General features: G+C 42.4%; 5 protein-coding genes and 1 pseudogene across 5 annotated transcripts; 3 read left to right on the forward strand and 3 right to left on the reverse strand.

Moving 5' to 3' along the window:
* Window positions 1-1,919: 1,919 nt before the first annotated feature.
* Window positions 1,920-2,528, forward strand: LOC137610852 (histone H1-like). The gene has a single exon (XM_068338726.1). It carries the CDS (start codon window positions 1,920-1,922, stop codon window positions 2,526-2,528), a length of 609 nt encoding a protein of 202 aa, XP_068194827.1.
* Window positions 2,529-3,766: 1,238 nt separating this feature from the next.
* Window positions 3,767-4,529, reverse strand: LOC137609992 (histone H2B 1/2). The gene has a single exon (XM_068337383.1). The coding sequence runs from the start codon at window positions 4,518-4,520 to the stop codon at window positions 4,146-4,148; it is 375 nt and encodes a 124-aa protein (XP_068193484.1). The 5' UTR covers window positions 4,521-4,529; the 3' UTR covers window positions 3,767-4,145.
* Window positions 4,530-5,592: 1,063 nt separating this feature from the next.
* LOC137602980 (histone H2A) lies at window positions 5,593-6,471 on the reverse strand. The gene has a single exon (XM_068326135.1). It carries the CDS (start codon window positions 6,469-6,471, stop codon window positions 6,088-6,090), a length of 384 nt encoding a protein of 127 aa, XP_068182236.1. The 3' UTR covers window positions 5,593-6,087.
* A 315-nt stretch (window positions 6,472-6,786) lies between these two features.
* On the forward strand, window positions 6,787-7,227 carry LOC137612275 (histone H3). The gene has a single exon (XM_068340731.1). It carries the CDS (start codon window positions 6,817-6,819, stop codon window positions 7,225-7,227), a length of 411 nt encoding a protein of 136 aa, XP_068196832.1. The 5' UTR covers window positions 6,787-6,816.
* Window positions 7,228-10,075: 2,848 nt separating this feature from the next.
* LOC137613583 (histone H4) lies at window positions 10,076-10,579 on the reverse strand. The gene has a single exon (XM_068342922.1). It carries the CDS (start codon window positions 10,577-10,579, stop codon window positions 10,268-10,270), a length of 312 nt encoding a protein of 103 aa, XP_068199023.1. The 3' UTR covers window positions 10,076-10,267.
* A 3,680-nt stretch (window positions 10,580-14,259) lies between these two features.
* Window positions 14,260-14,582, forward strand: LOC137610762 (histone H2B-like; annotated as a pseudogene).
* Window positions 14,583-19,902: the final 5,320 nt, after the last annotated feature.

Consider the following 19,902-nt stretch of genomic DNA (forward strand, 5'->3'; position numbering starts at 1 on the left):
CGGGTTGTGTCTCCTCCAGTTTACTCAGACTTTGGAAATTATTTAGAAACTTTGACAGGTTGACTGGGAAAAGAAATACACTGGGGATAGACACAGGGCAAAGAAAAGAGAGAGACAGAGAGAGTGGCAGAAGGGCCAGATCGAATTTGCAGTCATAATCGTGTAGTTGCTGAAGTAGGGGCAGGATTTCAAGGCCTTTGGATGAGACTGTATGAGAAATGATGAGGCATTATGATCCCTTATGAGATATGAAACCTGATGAGATGTTACAAGACCTTATGAGACATCCTAAGCCATTAATTTACGAGACATGAGATGTTATTTGACCTTATGTGACATTATGTGACTTCATGAAAGGGCCTTACTATCGCGAGAATAGCCTCAATCTATGTCCTGTCTCTTATGCTGGACATGACTTAGCTGTAGGTGTATCTTACATGTAATTTAATTACATGATGTACACACATTTCTTAATTTTATGTACTGTATTATTTCCTTTCCATTCACCAAATCCTGTTTAGGGCAGAATATCCAGAATCTAGCTCCAGCTCTCCATCTGGGACTTCGAGGTAAACAGACAATAAGGTTATTGATGAATGGAAGTTAGTGTAAGCACAGAATGGTGAAGGCTGCTAATGCATATTTTGCTGCAGGTGAAAACATTATGGAATAAAATTAATGCTTATATTTTTCTTTTAGGAAATGTAATGCTTGGAGAAGAAAAAATGGGCTGCTCCCCTCAAACAAGAAAAAATACAAAAAGAAGAGGAACTACAAGAAAAGTTGAGAAGAGCAAAACAGATAAAAGAAAAACCCAGGAAACAGCTTCAGTGTTTGCAATAAATAAAGACTGAAGTTGGTAAAAACATGCCATTATTGAAAAGGTGGGTGAGACAGATTAAAAGTTTTTTTAAATTCCTGTAATTAAAATCAAGTAATATGTGAAACCAAGCATTATTCAGAAAGAATATTACCTTAGTTATTTCAATGGGAAAGGAATTATATTCAGAAATATATAATGTAATTTTCTCAGGTTGCTCAGTGTTGGTAGCAGGGTTGCACCATAAAAGTTGTTCCACTGATCTGTAAACTGAGCTAATCAGGTCTTTGATAGTTTATAGATGAATGTTTAGAAGAAAATTCCAAAACATACTGAGAATGTAAGATTAAAAAAAATATTAATCTAATTGTGTCCCATGAATTTAACTTTCTCTAATTAAAAGAAATAAACACATGCATTAAAAAAGAGATGTGCAGAGATGGAAACTCCACTTTGTCACATCAGTGTCACTATGAACAGCTGATTTGTGTCCAAACGAGCTGCCAGCAGCAGAAATGTCCACAGTCCACAGCTGTGACAGGAAGTCTGGCTCCACGGTCCCCGAGCCTCGGTCACCATCAGTGTGTTTGCTGCTCCACAACAACTTGACTTGAGTCCAAAGTGATCCTCAGCCGACAACTGCTGTCACTTTGATTCTCTGAGCAAAGATGTGGAGTCGCTGGAAAACGGAGTTTGATGGAGCTCCGATGCATCGGAAACATTTCATCACGTTAACGAGTGGGAAAAGTCACGGAGACTGGCGGGACACGGCGGTGGACTCGTGAGGTGTGGAGGCTCCCTGAACTCAAGCCAGAGAGTCTCAGAGTTCTCCACGAGTTCAGGATGAAGAGGTTCTAGTCCGCGGTCCTCTCCCTTCACGGCCAGCCTTCAGGACGCGTCCCACGGGGACTTTGGAGTGTTTTATCTGTGACAGAAAACACAAGTGAGCCCACGTTCACGCCGGACAGAGGAGCCGCTGAGCTGGGCTGAGTCTCCACGGTTCTCATGGTGCGTTTAAGTCCCGCCTCCGGCTCCGGATTCGACAGCAGTCGTTTCAGCGACGAGAATCGGAGTCCGGAGGAACGAAACAGAGAAAACGATGGCAGAAGAAGCTCCAGCAGCAGCCGCGGCCCCGGCCAAAGCAGCCAAGAAGAAGGCCCCCAGACCGGCTAAGTCTGGCCCCAGCGTCAGCGAGCTGATTCTGAAAGCAGTGGCCGCGTCCAAGGAGCGGAGCGGCGTGTCAGCCGCTGCCCTGAAGAAGGCTTTGTCTGCCGGCGGCTACGATGTGGACAAGAAAAAGGCGCGGGTCAACATGGCCATCAAGGCTCTGGTGGCCAAAGGGACTCTGGTCCAGACCAAGGGCACCGGGGCGTCGGGCTCCTTCAAGATGAACAAGAAAGCAGCCGAACCCAAGGCCAAGAAGCCCGTCAAGAAAGTGGCGTCTAAAGCCAAGAAGCCCGCAGCCAAGAAACCGGCAGCGGCTAAAAAGCCCAAGGCGGCGGCAGCCAAGAAGCCGGCAGCCGCTAAGAAGTCCCCCAAGAAGGCCAAGAAACCTGCAGCCGCCAAGAAAGCTGCAGCCAAGAGCCCCAAGAAGGCCACCAAGAGCCCCAAGAAAGTGGCCAAGAAGACCAAGGCCCCCGCAGCCAAGAAAGCAGTCAAGAAGGTTGCTAAGCCCAAAGTCAAGAAGGCAGCAGCCAAGAAGAAGTGAGCTGTCATCATTGTGATCAACACACGTCTGACTAAAGGCTCTTTTTAGAGCCCCCATGTCCACATGGAAGAGCTTTCCTCAAAAAAAAAAAGCATGCTGCTCATCATCATCATCACATCAACTCTTCCTCTCACACCACACCACCATCACTGCTGAACAACCACATCACTACTGCTGAGCTACAAACTCACTTCATTCACTAACATTACACTCATTCACCATCAGCAGCTAACCACATACCTCAAACAATAGTCACTTTGCATAAGAAGAAAATTTATTCAAATTTGTTTTGATAAAATTAACTTATTTTTACTCTTTCCTTTGAAGAAATGTATATGTAATTGAAATAAATCAATATGTAAACAGTTAAATACATTTCTCACAACCAAACACTTAACGGGATGTTCACTGAAAGTTCATTCTCATTGAGTTCCTATCATGTTTTATTTCAGTTAAATCTACTGTACAACATTTGAACGCATTCAGCTGACAAAGCATTATTAGATAAAACACACAAAAAAATTGTGGGCGACATGATCAAAAAACGGATCGGTTGCAGCAGTTTTATTTTCCCATCCTGTACAATCCATTAAATTACCCAGAATATGATCAATATAGAGAGATAAACGAAAAAAAGTAACAGGATTTATTTTAAGTAATTCCTGGTAAATTCACATCATTTTACATTATAATGCTTAATTATTTTACGTTTTAATGTGTTCTGAAAATCAACAGATCTACACAATTTCAAATCATCACTAAATCCATTCTGTTAACTCCCAAATATAAAACGTCTGTGTTTAACATTAGTTCTAACATTCTTTCAAAGACACTCAACTCTAAAATAATTTTTCTTTAATTTAACATTTTTTAACTTGTATTCTTGATTCAAAATAGTATTTCTAACGTTTGAAGAATTAAGTATCTAAAACTTTGAATATGCTGGACTCTAAAAACAGTTAATGTTTCCATGACAGGAAGTTTTATGTGTATTTTACCAAACATCAACATGACACATACGACTGAGAAATGCGACATGTACATATATTTTTAAAAAAAAGCTTATTTGGAAATAACAAAATTATTAAAAATCAACACTTTAACAAGTTAATTATATTTCGTATGTAGCTTTCAACAATGATCTAACAACAATGATCACTGCCAACAATTTAGTTTCATACACGCTTTTAATTTAACATGCTTGAATAGACACCGATTCAGTTTATTGGACCAGGATAATAACCAGGAAGCGGCGCATCGATTCTGGATGACCTAAGACCTAGGTGTTTTTGTAGTAACTATTGTGTTCTCGGCCGGGTCCGTGGGTTTTACGGTGCCGACAATTTTATTTTTTGTTATTCGTTCTTCCCACTGGTGAACATTCCCGAGTCCATGTGTTGACCCGTTGCGCAGAACAGATTTAAAAAAACAAACATTTTATATAATTTAGTATACCGACATCCAACACTGTAGCCTTTAAGTTCCAATTATACCTTGTTGATAGACAAGACCGTAGATTAGACACCTGTTGCTACTCATGATGGACCGGATCAGCTCTCCTGAGGAGGTGGTGGCTCTTAAAAGAGCCGTTGGGCTGGGGGGTCAGCAGGAGAAGGTCTACTTGGAGCTGGTGTACTTGGTCACGGCCTTGGTGCCCTCAGACACGGCGTGCTTGGCCAGCTCCCCGGGCAGCAGGAGACGCACGGCGGTCTGGATCTCCCTGGAGGTGATGGTGGAGCGCTTGTTGTAGTGAGCCAGACGAGAGGCCTCACCGGCGATGCGTTCAAAGATGTCGTTCACAAACGAGTTCATGATGCCCATGGCCTTAGACGAGATCCCGGTGTCTGGGTGCACCTGCTTCAGCACCTTGTACACGTAGATGGCGTAGCTCTCCTTCCTGGTCCTCCTCCTCTTCTTGCCGCTCTTGCTGGCGGTCTTGCTCACGGCTTTCTTCGAGCCCTTCTTGGGCGCTGACTTCGCTGGTTCAGGCATTCTTCTTCTTTCTGATCACACAGAAATGAATCCCGACACGCCACAGTGACTGTATTTGTACAGACTCCATTCAAAGCAGACTGTGTGGTCTCCTTCCTGTGATTGGTGGAGCTGATCACGGGGTTAGAGGGGGTCTCCTTCTCTCTTTGGGTCGGGGTCTTGATTCGTCTTTCCTGAAGCTGCAGTCTGGAGACTAATACACCAGAAACAATTTCAACGACAATGAAGTGTGTTTATATCTAATAATAATGAAATATGTTTACTCTTTCGTGAATGTTGAAAATACATGAAGACATTTTTACATTGGTTGTGACCACTGATTTTACACACTGCATCATTATCCAGTCATACTGTCATAATTACAATTGTAATGTCCCCCAGGGGATCAATAAAGTATACCTTCTTCTTCTACTTATTACTAATGCTGTATTTGTTGTGACGGATTTTCAGAAATACACGTTTGGATAAATGATGTAAACTTCTGATGTGAACTTGTTCCTATAAAAACATTCCAAAAAGCTTTCCAACTTGGACGTATTTACATGAGGTCCATCACATGTGTGTTGGATCTGGTTTGAATCCATCAGCTCCATTCATCAACTGAACGTGATTCCTGGACTTCAGGATGGTTTGGAGCTCTTCCCTTGTAAAGGGGGTTAATGTGAAAAGACGGAAATCCTCCAGAATTTATCAGTTCACTGTTACTCCAAAAGAGATGTTAGATACATAATCCCTGATCAATTCTGATTAAATATACAATAAAAAAATTGTTAAACGTCCAAATGACGGAGCCTGTTAGTAAAAATCAAACAGCTTTAAAGGATAATGTTGAAATTAAACAATTAAAGAACTGATATGTAATTTGTCATTTAAGTAACTAAAATTCAGCAGTTCTCTTTATTTGCATCATATACAGTAAGCATCTCCTCCTGAAGGTGACGCTTTCTTTGTTAAAATAAGGGCTACAAGGATTTACACAAATAATAATAGAGCAGAAAACACAAGTCTTGACAATCCTTTAACCTTAGTAAAATTAAAGAGAAGACTTAAACCATATGAACAGGTTGTTTTATTTCTATGGACAAAGTTGTTTCCTTCATGACTTCACTCCCTCAATGTCTGAGGAGTTTTTTTATTCCAGAATTCTGATCTAGCCAGTTGTAATCATTTTACTAATGTAATGAGGTCTGTTTCTAGACTTACTCCAAGACTTTTCACCAACTTTTTGTTAGAAATAATTGAAAATTATTTTTAATCCATTACAAGGGTATCTATCATTGAAATGAGTGTTACTGTGGACACATCCTGTACCTATACTGGTCAGCAGGGTTTCAGTAATCTGACAGATTCCAGTGGTGAAATGTTAATCCTTGAAGAATGAGCAGTTTCCTGCTTTCAGGACTTGTTCGAATTGGGTTTATGAATTCTTCATTACTGTGCTGCGATCCAGATTTGTCCGTATATTTTAAAACTTCATGCTACAATAAAGAGGAAAAACGTGTCTGTTTGTCAGCCTTGTGTGGCTCTGAAAAGAGCCGTTGTGTTGCAGCTTGTGGGCTCCAGCAGTTCACTTCTTGGCAGCCTTCTCGGTCTTCTTGGGCAGCAGGACGGCCTGGATGTTGGGCAGCACGCCGCCCTGAGCGATGGTCACCCCGCCCAGCAGCTTGTTGAGCTCCTCGTCGTTGCGGACAGCCAGCTGCAGGTGACGGGGGATGATCCGAGTCTTCTTGTTGTCACGGGCAGCGTTTCCAGCCAGCTCCAGGATCTCAGCGGTCAGGTACTCCAGCACAGCCGCCAGGTAGACGGGGGCGCCGGCACCGACGCGCTGCGCATAGTTCCCTTTACGCAGCAGCCGGTGAACACGGCCGACCGGGAACTGGAGCCCAGCACGAGAGGAGCGGGTCTTGGCCTTAGCTCTGGCTTTACCGCCGGTTTTACCACGCCCGCTCATGTTCGACTGGTTTCCTAGAGATGTAGCTCACAGAAAATGGGGCTCACACCGCCCCCACCTTCACTTATATGGAGCAGAGCGCGCCACTCTCCCCGCCGGACCAACCAGAAAGAGGCTGACAGGAGCTGGTCAGACGGGACGTTCCAGCTCTACTCGGCTCCAATGAGCTGCGGGCTGTGTGACGCTCCACTGGGCGGAGCTGAGCTCCAGGAGGAGCCCCCCACCAACCAGTGGTTGGAGGTCCGACTCCGCGTCATCGCTGTTCAGCCGCTCGGACGCTTTAAGAGCAGCGGCTCTCCTGTCTCTGCAGCATTCTTGTGTTCCTGTGGAGACAAGCCAGAAACGATGGCGAGAACCAAGCAGACCGCTCGTAAGTCTACTGGAGGCAAAGCCCCCAGAAAGCAGCTGGCCACCAAAGCAGCTCGGAAGAGCGCTCCGGCCACCGGCGGCGTGAAGAAGCCTCACCGTTACAGGCCCGGTACCGTGGCTCTGAGAGAGATCCGTCGCTACCAGAAGTCGACCGAGCTGCTGATCCGGAAGCTGCCCTTCCAGCGTCTGGTGAGAGAGATCGCTCAGGACTTCAAGACCGACCTGCGCTTCCAGAGCTCCGCTGTCATGGCTCTGCAGGAGGCGAGCGAGGCTTACCTGGTGGGCCTGTTCGAGGACACCAACCTGTGCGCCATCCACGCCAAGAGGGTGACCATCATGCCCAAAGACATCCAGCTGGCCCGCCGCATCCGCGGAGAGAGGGCATAGACTGACGTCACAGCCCCACTGACACCCCAACGGCTCTTTTCAGAGCCTCTTCATTCACTGATGAGAGCTTCTCCTGTGTTCAGCAGATTTAGGTTCAGTTCTTTGTTTACATGTTCATGAAACAGAATATAGGTGTTGCATTCTGGGATTGATTTGTTGAAATAATGAAGATTGCTACAACTTTTGCGGCTGGAATCACAAGAGCAGCATCATCACCTGTATTAATATATTCCACTGAACTAGATTATTATTTAAGTACTAGGTTCCAGTGTGTAATCTCGGTGACAGCTCATTCTTCACATGTATGCTGCTCTGGGTTCAATGCCCACCATCTGCAGCCCTACGGGGGCACAAGCCTGTCACCTGTGGGCCGGGATAAATGCAGAGTTGCTGCAGGAAGGGCATCACACATAAAAACTTCGCCAAACAAACATGAGCATTCATCTAAATGAATAATGGACGACACGCTGTGGTGACCCCAGCGGGATCAGACCAGAGTTTTATTCAGTAAGTTGACATTTATTACATTCGTGGATGATACAAATTAATTTTGTTCAGGGCCACTAAAAATTCAGACTTGAAGAGATTGTTAAAAGAATTCTAGCCATAATTGTTAAAAAAAATTGTAAAATGGTGTTTGGTGGATTCAGGGCAAATCGCAAAATTCAACTAATACTAAAGGGAGTTAAAATTGCAAGAATAAATTAAATTCTTGGGAGTAATTGTAAATCATAAATTCAGTTGGAAATTCTGTAAAAGTATTGGTGTTGTGTGTAACTTTAATTCATTAATTTTTTTTTCAACATGAGCAAAGTTTTTGAACAAATGTACATATTGTGTTACTAACTTGTAACCCGAAGTCGCGACCCATCACTCGGCCTCCCCCAGTCATGTGTGGTTATTAATCATGTGTGATTAACTGCATGCCAGAAGGCCCCAAGTGTGTGTTGTGTTTATAGGGGCCTGTATACAGTGTTTGTGCTACTAACACGTATATATGTACGTGCATGTACAACAAGGAGTGTAAAAGATAATTTCCCCGTTTGTGTAGACAAAGTGTTTAATCTTTAATACCGTATATGTCATTGTGTTGAGGTTGGGGGAGAAACACACAGAATGCTTCAAATTATGAAGGCATTGATAAAAATGTTTTTGGCGTCTTAGTTTTAGTTATTGTATACTTAAAAACATTGGAAAACTCCTCTGAATACAGAATAAAACACTAGTAATTTCAGATCAGAAACTAAAAGAGGTCCCTAACTAAGACCGGTTGGCCTGTCCCTACATTTGGCATAGTCCCCTGAGCAGTACCAGAAATGTTCTTTCCATTACTTGGTAGCCATTTATTGGACAGATGATAAAGGAAACACCGTGGATCAGTTTCACCTGGGGGGGGGGGGTCTCACCATAACTGGACTAGTCAAACTAGTCCAGGTCTAGCTGGACTAGTTCGCGCTAGTTTGGACATCGGCAACTAGTCTGATCGGGGTCTTAGTTTAACCATGTATTCTTAACTTTGTCAGTTGAATGTACACATTAGGTTTTGTACTAATAATTTATAGACAGAACTGGACTCTTTGAACAGTGCTGGTCCTGAAAAGGACCTTTGGTTGATGACGTCACTAGTGGTCTAGCCCCCGAAGCCGTACAGGGTGCGTCCCTGCCTCTTCAGAGCATACACCACATCCATGGCGGTGACGGTCTTTCTCTTGGCGTGCTCGGCGTCTCCTGCTGCCCGGGGAGCTGGGGTGGTTGGTTCTGTTTCCCCTCAGCAAGAAGATTGTTGGTAGAAATCCCAGTTTTTCCATCATGGTCTTCCTCTGCCTGAAGGGGTGTCCTCCAGTTTTCACACATAGTCAGGAAAAACTTTTTATTTCGTTCACATTCTGGGTTGCCATAATGAAGGATTCTACAGATTTTGCAGCTGGAGTCTAAAGTGCAGCATCAATGAGAAATCAAACTGGTTTCAACATGTCTGCTGCAATGGCGGCCAGATGAGGTAAAAAGGGTGCTGCAATTAAAAATTAATCTGGTGACAAGAATGATTTAATGTCGACAAGTTATCATTCAATAAAAGATATCAATTTGTGGTATCAGTGAAATTGCAAGTCAACTAACACCAACACTTCAAAATTGAAGAGTGTACAAAACCAATTGCTTAGGAGTCACTTTTCATCATGAATTCAAATGGAAACTACAAACTATGTAAACCAGAAACTGTTAAGTACATTTAAATAACACCAGTACCTTAACATCAAATTAGCAATATCTTTATTAAGAAATCAAGTTTTATTTATATAGCACTTAATTATGGCAACAGACATATTGTATTACTCAATTATGCTATACATGTCATTGTGCTGTGTGGAAAAATACACACAAAGCTTCCCATCATGAAAACATTAATATACCGTACACGGACTGTATTAGTACTGCACTTTAAAAGGTGTGTAATTTCAGAGCACTTTCTCGGTTTTATGGATGCAACTAAGGCTTTGTACTGTTGATTGTAACCTTTGTAACTCATTTATTCCCTCTTTGAAATTTAGAGTAGAATCTCTAAACAAGAGGTCCCAAACTACGGTCCGCGGACCTGCCTCATGTGGCATGGTCACCTGAGCAGTACCAGAAACATTATTACCGTTAGTCAACGGATGAGCGGTAAAGTAAACCGCGTGGATCCATTGCACCTAGGGGGTCTCAACTAGAACTGGACTCTTTTTGAACTCAGTGCTGGTCCTGAAAAGGACCTTTGGTTGATGACGTCACTATTGCTTCTGTATGTTAAAGCACTTTGAAATGTCTGCGGCCATGATTAAGTGCTATATAAATAAAGCTTGATTGTCATTTGGACTGACTAGGTTGTCTGTAATGATTTCCAGCAGGTTTCTAGGTGTTCAGCAACACAGTATCAATAGTTTGGAAGTGTGTCACAACGCCTCACGAGGCCTCATCTACCCATCACTACTAGAAACTGGACTCTTTCTGAACTCAGTGCTGGTCCTGAAAAGGACCTTTGGTTGATGACGTCACTAGCGGTCTAGCCCCCGAAGCCGTACAGGGTGCGTCCCTGCCTCTTCAGAGCATACACCACATCCATGGCGGTGACGGTCTTTCTCTTGGCGTGCTCGGTGTACGTGACGGCATCACGGATCACGTTCTCCAGGAACACCTTCAACACACCGCGGGTCTCCTCGTAGATCAGACCGGAGATCCGCTTCACTCCACCACGGCGAGCCAGGCGGCGGATAGCGGGCTTGGTGATTCCCTGGATGTTATCACGGAGAACTTTCCGGTGACGCTTGGCGCCTCCTTTCCCGAGTCCTTTTCCTCCCTTTCCTCTTCCACTCATCTTCTGATGACAAGTTCTGGACTGAATGAGGCGCTGTTCGTTCTCACAGATGTATATGTCTCGTCTGCGGACGTGATAGAGGACAGAGGCGGGGCTACTTCTCTCCTGATAAGGTGGGAAAAAATAGAGTAGTGGTCTCTTTGGAGAGACAGAGAATGTCTTTATTATGTCTGTTTTATTATAACATTTACTTTAATTATTTACTTTAATGTTTTAACTATTTTTGTTGAATTATTACTTTATTAATTCTTTATTGACTATAACCAATTATTTCTTTTTTTCTTTACTCTCAGCATTACTTCCTGGTCCTCTCTGTCCTATATGGTCACTTTCTACAGTAAATGGAACTCTAGTGGATCAACAGCTCGCTGGAAGCTGTGAAACAACCTTTAACCCTTGCAATCCAGGTCGCTCAACAATTGTGGTGAACACAACGTGTGGAATCGATTCTAACGCCCAATTTGAAGATGTGATGACAAATGATAAAGGCAAAGTAACTTGAGAGAGAGCAGAGTAGGACTTTATTCATCCCTTCAGGAGGTTCCATCAGGGAAATTAATTTCTCATTCACATTACACACAGCACAGTGAGTACACAGAAAGAAAAGACACACAGAAGGTAATGCCAACACCAGATAGAAAGAGTAATAAATAACCCACCAGATAGAGAGAATAATAAATAACCCAGAGATAATAATAAATAAATAAATAAATAAATAAATAACCAAATGAAAAGAATATACAAATACAGAGACATAAATGTGCTTAAGAATAAGAGGGCATGAATAAATAAACCTGGATAGGCATGGGTAGTGTCTATATTGTTTACATTGATTGGTGCTTGGTGCATTGATCGTGTCATCCCTCCGCTCTTGTGTGGACTCTCTGTTTCTTCATCTCCCCCAGAGAAGAGTTGAGCAGTTTAATCACTCGGGGGATGAAGGAGTTCTTTGGTCTGTTGGTCCTGCATGTTGGGAGGCGCAGCCTCTGGCTGCTCAGGCTTCTCTTCTTATGTCCACTTGAGGACTGGACATGACAGAGGAGCCTGAAGGAAAATCCACATCGGACAGTTTGAGTCTTTACTATGAAGTGAAAGAGACAATGTGGGACATCCATTCAAGTTGAGGTCTGTTGTCCATTAAAGAACTTCATCAGGAACCAAATCAAGTTCATCTTAATGCAGACAAGCCAGAAGATAACCTGAGAATGTGATCAGATCTAAACTAAACAGCTTTTTCAATCGGTTCAGCTCCCCCACCACTCCCAGCTCCTTGTCCCAGGCCTCCCCCTGCCTTGCAGACCGCTCCACTGATGCTCCCTCCTCCTGTGCTTCCTCTCCTTCCACCCCTGCCACTCCTCCTGAGCCCACTCCACTCCTGAGCTGGATCACCGACTACCTAGCAGACCCCAGTACGTCCGTATGGGAGACCGTTTGTCCTCTATGGTGGCCAGCAGCACGGGGGTGCCACAGCGGACCGTGCTCTCCCCCATTTTCTTCACCCTCTACAAGCACAACTCGGATACATGCCACATACAGAAGTACTCCAATGACACTGTGATAGTGGCATGTATCCGGGAGGGTGATGAGGGGAAGTACAGAGCATTGGTGGCTGACTTCGTGGTGCCAACAGAACCAGCTCCAGCTCCAGCTCAACGTCTCCAAGACCAAGGAGATGGTGCTGGATTTCCAGCGGGCACGCCCCTCTCCACAGCCAGTGATCATCGAGGGCAGTGAGGTGGAGGTGGTAGGAAACTATAAGTACCTGGGACTGCAGCTAGACAGCAGACTGGACCGGTCACTCAACTCGGACTGTGTCTACAAGAAGGGGCAGAGCAGGATGTACTTCCTGAGGAGGCTGGTGTAACCAGGATGAAAGTTTAATATGGTTAAAATGGTTATTTTATGTTCATTATTAATATTTAATGGCTATTTGTTTATTATTAATATATCAAAGTCCGTTAGGTTACAAACTAGTGTGGAACTTCTTGTCACATGGTGTTATGAAATCACGCATTCACAAAACCTCAACTGGTCTGGTAGGAGGCCCTGGAAGCCGGTCCCCCACCTCACCTTCGGTCACACCCACACACACTCACACGCACGACATTGCCGCTGGACATATTACAGCTTGGATGTTGTAAACTGGATTATTTTGGAAAATTGCAGTGTGTTGATTAAGTAAATATTGTGTGTGGTTTTTACCTGATTTGGAATGCCGTGATGCCTCAAGAATGTTAAGTGCACTTTAGTTAGTTTATTTTTCTTTCTGCAGATTAAATATTGGGGTTCACTGTATGCATATATTTTTTCACAAATTAATGCAAGGTACCATTTGCACTTAAAGTACTGTGTTTGTGTGGTTCATTGTACCATTGCCTCCAAGAGACAAATCTGACCTCTGATTGACCTAGTCCAAACACTGATATCTTTGAAATAATGTAGCCAGGGAACTTGCTACACTGGCCTCCTTCAACATCTGTCCTAAACTCCTTCTTGTGTTCTATCAGTCCGTAGTCTCCAGTGTGCTGTCATACGCTTTGTGTGTTGGGGTGGAGGGGGCTAGGAAAAGAGATATGGACCGTCTTAACTCATCCATAGAGCTCCTCAGTGGTTGGGCTGAGCCTGGACTCTGTGGAGACACTTCTGGAGAGCAGGACCATGTCTAAAGTTAAGGCTATCATGAACAACACCAGCCACCCCCTACACACCACTTTTTCCCAGCAGAGAAGCACCTTCAGGGGCAGACTGCTGTCACACAGCGCCTCCACAGAGAGGCTGAGGTCCTCCTTCATGCCCCGTGCCATCAGGGGGTACAATGACTCTCTCAGGAGGAGCGGGGGGGGAGGTGGTGAGGTCAGCACGCGGTTGAATGGAGGGGAGGAAATGGGATGTCAGCCTGTACTGCATAGTGACGCCTTATATTTTTGACCATTGTGATATTAGACCGATATTAGATGTTGTGATATTAGATAGTGACGCCCTTACATTGTAAGAAGGGTGTACCTTACACACCATGTGGGACTCCTGCTAATTTTCAATTGCGCTTTGTTATTTGTTATTTTCTTTAATTTTATACTGTTTATATTTTTGTTATAGTTTAGTATATGTCCTGTTCATGCTGTAAGTATCTGTTAATGTGGTTTATGTCTTGTGGTATGTCCTGTGATGTCAGTGTTTCTTTTTCTCCTGGTGTTTGTCCAGTGTTTGTTCATTATGTAATGCTTGAGCAGTGGATATGTGCAATTTCCTCAAGGATTAATTAAGTATCTATCTCTATCTATCAATCTATCTAGATCCTTCATGACGTGCTGCATGTGGACCGATTTGACCTTTAGGGGGAATTGATCCAATAACTTGTTTGATTTTTCAATAAAGACTAGAGACAGAAACAGAGACAGTTCGATAGAAGAACCCAAAGCTCCATGTGTTCTGGTGATGAAGAGCTGCTCACACTTCAGTCACATGATCACAGCTCGTTGTCTCGTCTTTGTCTTCTCTTCTCTTCGTCTCCACACTGAGGCCTCAGAGAAAACACAACCGGACCGACCACCCGGTGTGCAGCTCCACCAATCAGAGGAGAGGATCTACACAGTTCTGTTTGAATGGAATGTCTATAAACCAGGTCATCCCCACCGCCTGCGTCACTCGCTTTTCTTTTCAGAGGAAGAGGAGGAAGAAGAATGCCTGGACCAGCAAAGTCAGCGCCGAAGAAGGGCTCAAAGAAAGCCGTGAGCAAGACCGCCAGCAAGAGCTGGTGCTGAAGCAGGTCCACCCAGACACCGGGATCTCGTCTAAGACCATGGGCATCATGAACTCGTTTGTGAACGACATCTTTGAACGCATCACCGGTGAGGCCTCTCGTCTGGCTCACTACAACAAACGCTCCACCATCACCTCCAGGGAGATCCAGACCGCCGTGCGTCTCCTGCTGCCCGGGGAGCTGGCCAAGCACGCCGTGTCTGAGGGCACCAAGGCCGTGACCAAGTACACCAGCTCCAAGTAGACCTCCCCCTGCTAACCCCCAAGCCCAACAGCTCTTCTAAGAGCCACCACCTCTTTTCAAGAGCACTTCTTTTGTCCCAATGTCTTTACTTTTATTCTGTAGCTGCAAGAAATTCTCGCTACCTTTTAGCTTCAACTGACCGATGAGCTCCTGCATCTTCTGAGACCAGTTCTCCAGTCGCTGCTGTCCATGGTTCTGAAACATCAACCACTACGCTAACTGCTCTGCTTCCTGTTGCTTCGTTCTTCTCTTCATGCAGGCTGAATTTCAAGGCTGGCACAAACAAGAACTGCAGACCAACACTCCATTTATTCTTACTTGTGGTTGATTGTTCTCTGGTTTGTTATTTCGGCTCACATTGAATGATGAATATGTCCTAGAACAGGGGTCACCAAATAGCGGACTGCGTGATGGCTCTGTCCGGACCCGTGACCACTCCATGATAAATTCACGAGAGTAGATTTTCTTGGCGGATTTTTACTGACAGTCACGGATACAGAGGGCGGGCGCTGCTACTACAGTTAACACGGTAATGGCTCCACTCAGTTCAGCCAATCAGATTGTTTATTACCTGCTCTGTCAGCGCACCTGGAAGTGAGACAGCTCGCTGCCGCTACCGCTGTGAGTTTACCGCTACAGGAGCACAGAGGAAGGGAGACGGTGAGGACAGATTAGCTCCGAACGAAGGGAGGTTAATGAGGAAAACCGCTGGTTAACAATGAGTGAACGGAGAAATGTATGTTCATTACTCCGTCAGGCAGTTCAAAACCATTTTACCTCATATATTTTGAACACGTAGCATTAATTAATTAATAACATGAAGGGCCACTTCAGGAGATAATTTGCACAGAATTATCTCCTGAAGTCTGAGCTGAGGGCAAAATGATCGAGAAAAATGCAAACGAATGTTCACTAAAGGCATGTTGGATTTTGGGGCAACATAAACATCTGTTATTGATGGGACAGTTGTGAATAAGTGCTTAAAATCTGTTGTTGAGACATTGTTTGAGAGGAAAACAGAAAGATGAGTGGAAATATTCCCAATGTCAACTTCAACGGCAACCAGAAAATCAGAAATATTAACAGCTTGATGCAGCTGTTCAGAGAGCACCATGCATGCCCCTTTCTCTCATGAAGAAAGTTCTGTTTTTTTCCTCTGAAAAAGTTTTTATTCATGCTTTTTGAACATGTTAAAAAATTTTTTACTTGAAGTGTAGGCCCTCAGTTCTTTAGGCTGGGATGTCTTTACGAGACAAAAGATTATTCAGCTCTTTTTGCACTTTATTTTTTAATTTTGAGGTTTGTGTGTTCTTCAATCTAACACAAAAGCTTGAAATTGATTTGCCTGGGTCTACTTTTATTTATGGTGAGGTAAAAGAGCTAGCTGTGCACTCAGTTAAACATATCCTGCATTGAAAATTGATAATAAATGATAATGTGGACATAGGGACCGGCTATAAAACAGAAACTGGACTTGGGTTCGGACCTTTTACTAAGAAGAAATTTTTAATACCGGAATTGAATACCCCTGTCCTACAACGTTAGTCGCTGTGATTGGATTTGTCATTTAAAACTCATATTTATCACTTGTGTCAAAGGGTGATGCTATATTTTATAACTGCCAGAGGGTGGCAGCAGAGCACGACAGGAGTTGGGATGAGTTATCCCGACTGTGTTGTAGTAATGTGTGACTGGAGACAATCTAACAGCAGCATATATATATATATATATATATATATATATAATTTATTTATTTTTTATACTGTTTTATATTTTAATTCAATTTTATACTGTTTAGATTTTATTTTATACTGTTTATATTTTAATACTGTAATATTTTTAAATTTTATACTGTTTATATTTTAGTTATAGTTTAGTATATAAGTCCTGTTAGTGCTGCATGTGTCTGTCTGTTAGTGTAATGTATGTCTTGTGGTATGTCCTGTGATGTCAATGTTTCCTTTTCTCCTGGTGTTTATCCAGTATTATTTGTTATTTAATGCCTGAGCAGTGGATATATGCAATTTCCTCCGGGATTAATAAAGTACGTATCTATCTATCTATCTATCTAGAATAATGCAAATACAAGAACAAGCGGTGAAACTGGGTGAGATCTAGCAGTGACATCTATTAAGTGACATCTATTAAGATTTTTTATTTATTTATGGATATTAATCACTAGATGCTGTAGCAGTAACAGCATTTAGTATATACAAATTTATCATTAAATTAATTAATCATTAAATGCTGTTAATGCTAGATGTAGCCGCAAGAGGGCACAAGCCAGTGTCTTATTGTGCCGGTCGCAAGCCTGGATAAATACATAGCGTTGTGGCAGGAAGGGCATCTGACATAAAACCAAATCAATCATGTGAATCAAATCTATGACTTCCATACCGGATCGGTCGAGGCCCGGGTTAACTACAACCAGCATCAATGCAATTCACCTACAGGGTGCTGGTGGAATTGGGACAACTGAACGAGAAGATGAAAGCGTGTTCGTAGGAAGAGAGGGAAGAAGAATGCCATGAGTATTGGACTGAGAGTAGGGACATTGAATATTAGAACTATGACAGGAAAAGGTAGAGCTGGTTGACATGATTCGGAGGAGGATGGTAGACACTAGGGTTGAGCCGGATACTCGTTTCATATGAGTATTCGGTATGGATAACGCATTTTTGACGAGTACGATACGAATAAAACCCGTTAATATTCGTGATCGGACTGAAGGAAAATCATCCTGACTGTTTTCACACATACTCCCTCTCTACATCCCTCCCTACAGACTGCAGTTACAGCAGAGTTTGTCCCTATCCCACTCTCTGGCACACGCAGACATTTACTGGTTTCTCTGTTGGTGGCTTCACTGTTCCTCACGTCTTTCTTCCTAGGTTTTCGGTGTTTGGTTACCTGGTGAACTTTCTTTTTGCTTTTTTGTTGCAAGTACGCGTGCATTTAACCACCGCCTCCACTCGTCCTTTTTTTTTTACCTGTTTGTTCTATTCAAATTAATAATTGATATACTTTATAACTATTTTAACATAGACATAGCGCGCATACACACACACACACACACACACACACACACGCGCACACACACACACACACACACACACACACACACACACACACACACACACACACACACACACACACACACACACACACACACACACACACACACACTCACTCACTGCAATCAACATTGTTTAACTTTATGTGGGGAAAAAATGGCAAGAACATTAGGTACTAAAAATAAATAATTGAAAAAAAATTATGATTATAAAAAAAAAATAACTGAAAAAGAAGAAAAAAAATTAAAAGTTTTGCTAAATATGACGATTCTTGTTCATGCATACTTCGTAGTTGATAATTTCCTATTGCATGCACTTAATTAATTGTGAATGCATTGTGTTTACTCATTCTATATATAGTTCCTATACTATTGTGATCAAAAGCGTTGAATCTTGCATGATTTTTAGGAAGGAGTTAAGATAAGCTCTTGGTAGTCAGGACCCGTGTGCTCCTACCTCCACTCTTATAGGTCACCCTATGTTCCTGTCTCTTCTGGAAGAAATATTCACTGTAGCTATTTCCATCCTTTGTAATTAATCTATGTATGTATGTACAGGCCTGTACGATCTATATCTATAGATATACGCATATGAATATTCAGAGTGGAAAAAAGTAATTTTCCTACAGGGATCATTGAAGGATTGATTGATTATTATTATTATTATTATTATTATTATTATTATTAATAATAATAATAATATTATTATCACTAAGAGCTGTTCCTTGTATTTCATGGTGTTTGTACACCCAGAGAGAGGATTTGAGTGATCAATTCAAAATGTTATTTTTTCATACATGAGATTGAAGCATCACAAAGTTTCCTAATCTTTACGCAGTAGCAGGCTTTGGTCAGTCCATTATAGAAGAGTCTAGAACTGACATTACTTCCTCTTTTAAATCCCATACCTCTGGCCCACCTGTCACAACTGCAGCTTAGTTGAGACATACGTCTTCTTTTTACTGACTAGGTCCAATAACATCATGATCTCTTTGGTACATCTGATAAGGCAAAAGGTCAAGTTATGTTATTCTTAATTCTTAACAACATCAACTTTTAAAATATTAATTACTGCAAAGGTTTATTTATTGTTAACATTTCTATGATTGTACTGATTATCAATGCAAAGCTAAATCAATTCCAACATTCATTTTCATGTCCATTGCAAAGGAATTCAATTCAACTTTACTAAATGTTTTTGGAGACATCCATTTATTTTTTTATTGTTAATGCATTGAGTTTCAATTTCATTTATTTGTGTCTGAAGTTGCTGAAATCAATCTAATGGACTTTAAGATCATTTCTTGAAGATGTTTCACCTCTCACTCAAGACGCTTCTTCAGTTCTAGCGGTGGTTGGTCTTGTCTCAGTTTCTTAACCCTGTGAGGTGTGGTCAGTGCTATTCGTATTCCAACGACCACTGTCAAGACCCGTCTGGCTCCTCAACAATGGTTAATGAGAGCACCAGGGGGTGTCAAAGAGCGTCGTTGAAATGTGAGTTTCACCAAGCCTTTCTTTACCCACAGGCCAAGATGATGACATGTTTTTTTTTTAATTTAATTTTTTAATTTTATATACTGGTTTGATCCCCGAAGGGAAATTAAGACAGCACACTCTAGCTATTGACGAAACATGTTGTCACCATCTAGGCCCCGTAAGTGGGAAAGAATCCTAATAACTATAAATGGAACAACTTTGGATAACTTCTATGACGAAAGGTGAGGCATCTTCAAGAAGCTCTCTTAAAGGCCCGTGGATTGATTTAAACAACTTTGGATAGCCATGACTTTGTGTATTTTACTGAAAAGTACAAGAAAACTTTTATGTGCACCGATGTGAACAGATTTCTTTACAATTAATGTTACCAATGGACAACCCCAAACAGTATATCTCATGAAGACTCTTTAAAATATATAAAGACTCAATTTTGATCGACCAACAAGGGCTAAAACTATTAATGTGTTAGTCTGAATACATGCAGTTAAAGGAACAAATCTATATATAAATTCACTGAATCAGAAAATATGACCAATTAACCCAAAACTAATTTTTTGTTACTGTTTGGCCAGTGTGAACTTCCTGAAGCAAACAAAGTAGTTTAGATTCTTCTATAATTTTAAACAAAATGTGAATGAAATCTGTCATTATCAGTAAACGTTTAAAGGATTCATTTGAGGCTGCAAAGGGAAGAGGAGGGAATAAAGCGGTCGTTTCACACTTAAAACAGCAGAGTTCCTCCCGGTGCTT

This window comes from Antennarius striatus, chromosome 2 (genome assembly GCF_040054535.1).
Source record: "Antennarius striatus isolate MH-2024 chromosome 2, ASM4005453v1, whole genome shotgun sequence".
In the NCBI taxonomy this organism is placed as follows: domain Eukaryota; kingdom Metazoa; phylum Chordata; class Actinopteri; order Lophiiformes; family Antennariidae; genus Antennarius; species Antennarius striatus.

Excerpts from the sequence above, each read along its gene's own strand:
- LOC137610852 (XM_068338726.1), top strand. The coding sequence starts at position 1,920 with ATGGCAGAAGAAGCTCCAGCAGCAGCCGCGGCCCCGGCCAAAGCAGCC.
- LOC137609992 (XM_068337383.1), bottom strand. The coding sequence starts at position 4,520 with ATGCCTGAACCAGCGAAGTCAGCGCCCAAGAAGGGCTCGAAGAAAGCC.
- LOC137602980 (XM_068326135.1), bottom strand. The coding sequence starts at position 6,471 with ATGAGCGGGCGTGGTAAAACCGGCGGTAAAGCCAGAGCTAAGGCCAAG.
- LOC137612275 (XM_068340731.1), top strand. The coding sequence starts at position 6,817 with ATGGCGAGAACCAAGCAGACCGCTCGTAAGTCTACTGGAGGCAAAGCC.
- LOC137613583 (XM_068342922.1), bottom strand. The coding sequence starts at position 10,579 with ATGAGTGGAAGAGGAAAGGGAGGAAAAGGACTCGGGAAAGGAGGCGCC.